This window comes from Impatiens glandulifera, chromosome 2 (assembly GCF_907164915.1).
Source record: "Impatiens glandulifera chromosome 2, dImpGla2.1, whole genome shotgun sequence".
In the NCBI taxonomy this organism is placed as follows: domain Eukaryota; kingdom Viridiplantae; phylum Streptophyta; class Magnoliopsida; order Ericales; family Balsaminaceae; genus Impatiens; species Impatiens glandulifera.
In genome coordinates, this window is record NC_061863.1 from 59,785,104 (window position 1) to 59,790,568 (window position 5,465).

Below are 5,465 nucleotides of genomic sequence, written 5' to 3' on the forward strand. Positions count from 1 at the left end.
TACGTTAATGTAATTAATTTTACACATTCAATTAATCATGGGTATATGTAAAATATAAATTATATATAGATTATAAAAACATAATTTTACAGCATTCTTCACAATCACATTTACTTTGCTAATCTTAAGAATAACTTAGGACTAACTTTTATTCTTAAGTTGTGACAAGCCATTCATAGCAAATATGAATGAAATTGCTATAATATCCTCAATATACTTTAGATTGCTATAATATAATTAACGATTAATGTTTTTGGTGTATGCCGCCTTAACCATATTTTCTGATTTTTTTGATAGGATAAGAGCCAAGTCATTCTTTATAATCACATTTTTCTCGAACATCTTTATTTATTTTTATGGCAACACAGACAAAGCCACAAAAATAACAAATATTTTCCAAAACGTTGATCATGGTTATATCATAAACTGATAGTATTTTTGCAAATTTCATTGCATTCAGAAATGAAAAAAAAAAATGATATATACATAGATTTCTATCAGATTTTCCATGCATGATCTTGATTAGGATCCAAATAATGTTAAAATTAAGAATGTTTCAAACATGTTTCTTCTTCTTCCCAACAGGCTACAACTTACCTATTTAGAAACAGTCTCAAAACATCTCTTCTTCTTTTAAACTAGACATTCTAGCAGTCTCTCGATCTCTCCTAAAAACCCAATAAAGAGGAGTATAAAACAAACAACACAAACCAAAAGGAACCGCCATCATATTAAACAACCCCCTTGACAAAGCATAGGCCTCCTTTGCAGATCCCAAAACCGGATCAATTGTTTTGGGATCATACCCATACATCTTCTCAGCCAGGATTCCAACCACAGGTGCAGCAAAGGAAGAGAAGGACACCTCAAACGCCCGATCAAACGCATAGATCATGGTCCTGTGTTTCGCGGGCACAACCTCAGCAAACATGGGACCGTTGGCAGCCGTTGCATTCCAGCTAATGGTTAGTCCCATGAGAAACAGCGTTACACAGAACGTGTTGTAACTGGATACTGACTGAGGGATGACCACTAGAAGGAACCACGAGAATGGGATGCCCATAAATGCGCTGAATTGAGCGCAGATCACTCGCCCGTAATATGGGTATACACGAGACATTCTGTCCGCTATTATTCCACCTAGAAACGAACCCATTGCACATCCTGCTGCGAAAAGGCTCAGGAGAGTTGCTGTGCTGTTATGATCAAAACCTGCATCATTTGTTTTTTTTATTAATATAACTGATTTTTCAACAAGTAAACGTTAATTACTAACCAATTAGTTCGAACCACAATGTGAAGAACACCATTGCAGTCCATGGTAATGAGCCAACCAGACCCTGCAACACGATGATCTGAAACGTCTTCACTCTAATGACAGCTTTCGTTGCAGCCCACGACTCTAGCCAGAGAGACGTCGAATTAGCAGCATTCCCTTTTTCAAGCAATTCAATTCTGTAAAAACATTATATTCAAATGATTATTATCTCTGCAGACTGCAGTTTTTAATCAAACAAAAGAAATTATGCATTTTACCTTTCACGATTATCCCTACCAGGGGAATGATCGATACTAGTTAACATTCTAGGATCAACCACAAACAGATAAACAAGACAGCCAATGAACACACTCAAAGAAGCCATCATGACAAACGCAAATCGCCAACCAGGAATCCCCAAATACTCATGTCCAGCCATGATCGTTGCAAGAACACCGCCTCCAATTCCACCCACCATACCCACAAGATTCAGAAACCCGAATCCAGCTCCCCTTACTCCGTCCAAATAACTGTCTGCAATGAACGATTGCAAAGCTGGAATCACAATGGCGAGGCCAAAGCCATTGACTGCCCTCCAGAACGCAACTTGAATGAAACGTTGGCTAACGCCAACCGCAGCCGTCGATAAGGCCCAACACATTGTACCCATCGCAAGAACTGTTGGACGGTCGTGATTGATGGCTAATATCCCAGCCAATGGTGAAGCAAGTCCCTGTACAAAGTTCCTTATGAAGGTGAGGTAGCCTAGATCCGATGGACCAGCATTGAAAGCTTCGCTCACTTCTTTGTACACCGATGGTAGGAGATTTTCATCGGCACGCTCCATTATCGAAGCAAGGTTGATGATTATAAGTGACAGTGAAATCCCACATATTGTTCTTGTTCTGTCAAAGGTAGAAAGTAAAGAGAATCATCGGGAATGTATAAAGCTAAAACATTTTATATGATACTGATTCAATCTCCAATTTCAGTATAAATTAAGACCCAGAATGAAAAAAACAAAACTATTATTTGGGTTTTGTTTCTTTTATCTTCCGAGATCCAGATTAACAATGGATGCATCAAAAGTAACTTAAGGCAACAAAGTTCTCTAATCAACATATGATGAATACGCGCTAAGAAAACAACAAAAACCAAGTGATGCAGATCATGTGTGAGAGAGAGATTACTTCATGGTGGCCGGAAATTTGGGGAAGAAAGAGTTGGAAATGGATCGAAGACGACGAGGAAGAAAGAAAGAGAGAGTATAGGCCATAGACGGTGGGGAGACCACTAATAGTAGCCGTAAATGCTCATCCACGAAATGGGTCTTTCTCCTTCTTCGCCGATCTGGAAACTCCACCTATCAAAAGGGCGTTGACCATGGAGCCCTCAACGCAAACGTTGGAAGAAGAATATTCAAAGAAAATCTAATATGTTACCCGTATGCAAATCAGATGATCTCGAATTCAGGATATAATTCTTCTACTCAAGTAACTAAATCCGCTAGTAAATATAAAGACCAATTAAATTTTATCAAATGTGGAATTATCCATCAAACACACACTTAATCATTTTATCTTTTTTTTTAATTTATTTATAATAATTTTATTAATTTACAATATTCAAATTATCCTTAGTATACTTGTATTATATTGACCAGATAAGTTGTCATAATTTATTTTATTAAGCTATTTTTTAAATTTAATTTGAGTTAAATTCAAATAGTTATCAGTGGTTGTATTATTTATGTCCCGGGTTCGATTCACACTTAAAGTGCACTGTTTTCATCTTATATCTAATCAAATTGTTCGGGAAATTCTTTTAAATAGACGACTTTCCATCGAAGAGAAGAAGAGACGGGATCTCCTCATAAATGGTCTTACCAACGTTTCGATTGATCTAAAGACTGAGGACAAATTTTCTCTGTCTGACTCTCCTGATTTTAAATCTAATTATATTTATTATGCATTTCTCCAAAGATCTTCATCCCGGTTTCTTTGGAAAAAGATGTAGAAATAAAAAAATTCCATAAAAAATCTCGTTTTTTTGGTAAGGATTTAATCTCGCTAACAGATGCAAAATTTGTTTGAAGAGTGAAGAATTCATTGATTATATTATTCCTCATTGTGACATTGTCAAAACAAGTGAATTCTTCTACAGAATGTCCTTCAGTTTCAATGGGATACACCAACAAATGTCGTCGAATTCTAGGTCAAATGAATTGAATGAAGTTTTAGCAACAAAACCACGGACGATTGAAAACCAATTCCCCTCATCATGTGGTGGACAATATGAAAAGAAAGAAATATAAGAGTTTTCAGAAGGAAAAGTTATAGATACGAGCGTCTCAAATGATTTATGTTACACGCATTCGCTTTAATCCGAAAAAGAGGGGCTTGTACGGGACGAAAAATTTTCAATCTTGGCATTTAAAATTCTTAAGTTTTTTATCTTGTTTTTTTTTCTTTAGGTAACGTTTTAACGCATTTTGCGCTCTTTTAGTAAAAGTTAATATTTTAAAAAAAAATGGTTGTAAATTATAACGGTACTAGTTTCCTTCTAAATTCTACCTTCTAAAAAATAAAAAGTAAAAGTACATGTCTCATATAAGAATAAGAATAAATTGTAAACAAGCTAGATAAATCCAAAAATGAAAAGTACGTTATATTATTATAATATTGATAATTAATTACTCTATTCTGTATAGGTAAAATGAAGGTGGTCTCTATATAAAAATTAGTCTCTATAATTTATATATATATTAAATAAAAAAAATTAAATTTTAGTAATTAAAATAGTGTCACGTTTGAAACACTATTAATATATAAAATAAAGATAAATACTTATCTCAATATTATCAATATCTCAATTTTAATTCTTAGATTATTTTTTTCTCATAAATTAGTCTAGATGTACGTAACACCCTAAAGTAAATGTAATCTAATTTTTAATTAAACAAACATATTCATTAAAAAAAATCAAATAACATAAAAATTATGCTTATTGTAGTAAGTAATATATATAAATCTCTTCATCTCAATACTCAGGTCATTGAAAAACAAAGAATGTAAATCAAAACATCATAATCAAGTTGTTCAAAGTGACCATTATCATATCATCACTTCTTTATTTCATCAAAGTATTTAAATTATAATATAAAATATTAAAACATCATTAGACATTCTACTCATAATAGCTTATTCATTTAACTATCATCATCACTTGATAAGAACTTCTCATAATGCCCATTTTATGGTGCGATAATATCGATGCAACTTTTCTCACCTCTACACATATTTGAGATCAATTTTCATTTGATTCGTGAACGCGTCATTCAAAAGTATTGTTATCAGGTACATCTCTAAAGTCGATGATCGATTCATTCTCATCGTTTCGCTTTCCTACGTAACATCTTGTATGAAAGTTGTTAATAGTACTATTCTTCAACTTGGAGTTCAAATAACCAAGCAAACTTTTGAAACAAAAGAGAAATGATGATATGCAGTTGAATCTCCCAAGCCAATATTATGTTGCTCTAAGGCATTTGTACTCTTTCTTCTTTCTGCTACTGTGATTATATATATTAAATATGTATAATCTTGCTTATTCATTACAACATTGGTATTACTTATTAAATGATATTTTGAAGATGTTTGGTTAAAATGTCCTAATAAAATTTTTCTCTAAAAAAATCAAACTAAAATTTGTTTTTAAACAGCTCTAATATCAAACGGGGCCCAACTAAAAGAAACAGCTTTATTTCAACACAAACCCACATCCACGTAGGCTTAGGCTTAGCCTTATGGGCTCATATTATATGTTTGTTTGCAATATATTCTTAAACACCATACAAATGCATAATCGTTGAATTTAACTATTGATAATTATAAGTTTTGAATTCTTAAAGAAATCTACACTTATTTCATAAATTGTAATTTTAAATTTCAAACTTATTAGTTAGGTATAGTATTGAATATTTGAACTTTCTTAATGGACTGGCCAAATTTTTATTTGGTAGGAATTTATATATTTTAAGGTTTTAGGGACGAGTGTTATATCGTGTCGTCGTCATCGTATTCTAATCTTCAAAAAAAAAATTGTTGGACGTAACCAAATTTTTAATTTCATAGTGAAAAGACGTTAAATTAACCATTTTCCCAATTCATTCTAACATAAAGTTTGTATATAATAATAAAAATCATTT

The 5,465-nt window shown here is 32.7% G+C and overlaps 1 protein-coding gene across 1 annotated transcript; it reads right to left on the minus strand.

The window, feature by feature from the left end:
* Positions 1 to 493: 493 nt before the first annotated feature.
* On the minus strand, positions 494 to 2,701 carry LOC124924123 (putative glycerol-3-phosphate transporter 2). Its single transcript, XM_047464199.1, has 4 exons — positions 2,449 to 2,701; positions 1,537 to 2,163; positions 1,277 to 1,455; positions 494 to 1,212 (listed from the first exon to the last, which is right to left on the minus strand). The coding sequence occupies exons 1-4, from the start codon at positions 2,532 to 2,534 to the stop codon at positions 614 to 616; spliced, it is 1,491 nt and encodes a 496-aa protein (XP_047320155.1). The 5' UTR covers positions 2,535 to 2,701; the 3' UTR covers positions 494 to 613.
* Between the last annotated feature and the right edge of the window lie 2,764 nt (positions 2,702 to 5,465).

What these genes read in the sequence shown, in the direction of transcription:
- LOC124924123 (XM_047464199.1), bottom strand. Translation starts at nt 2,534, where the DNA reads ATGGCCTATACTCTCTCTTTCTTTCTTCCTCGTCGTCTTCGATCCATT. An exon ending in GGTAGGGATAATCGTGAAAG is followed by an intron (nt 1,456 to 1,536) that starts GTAAAATGCATA and finishes ATGTTTTTACAG; the next exon opens with AATTGAATTGCTTGAAAAAG. An exon ending in ATTGTGGTTCGAACTAATTG is followed by an intron (nt 1,213 to 1,276) that starts GTTAGTAATTAA and finishes CAAATGATGCAG; the next exon opens with GTTTTGATCATAACAGCACA.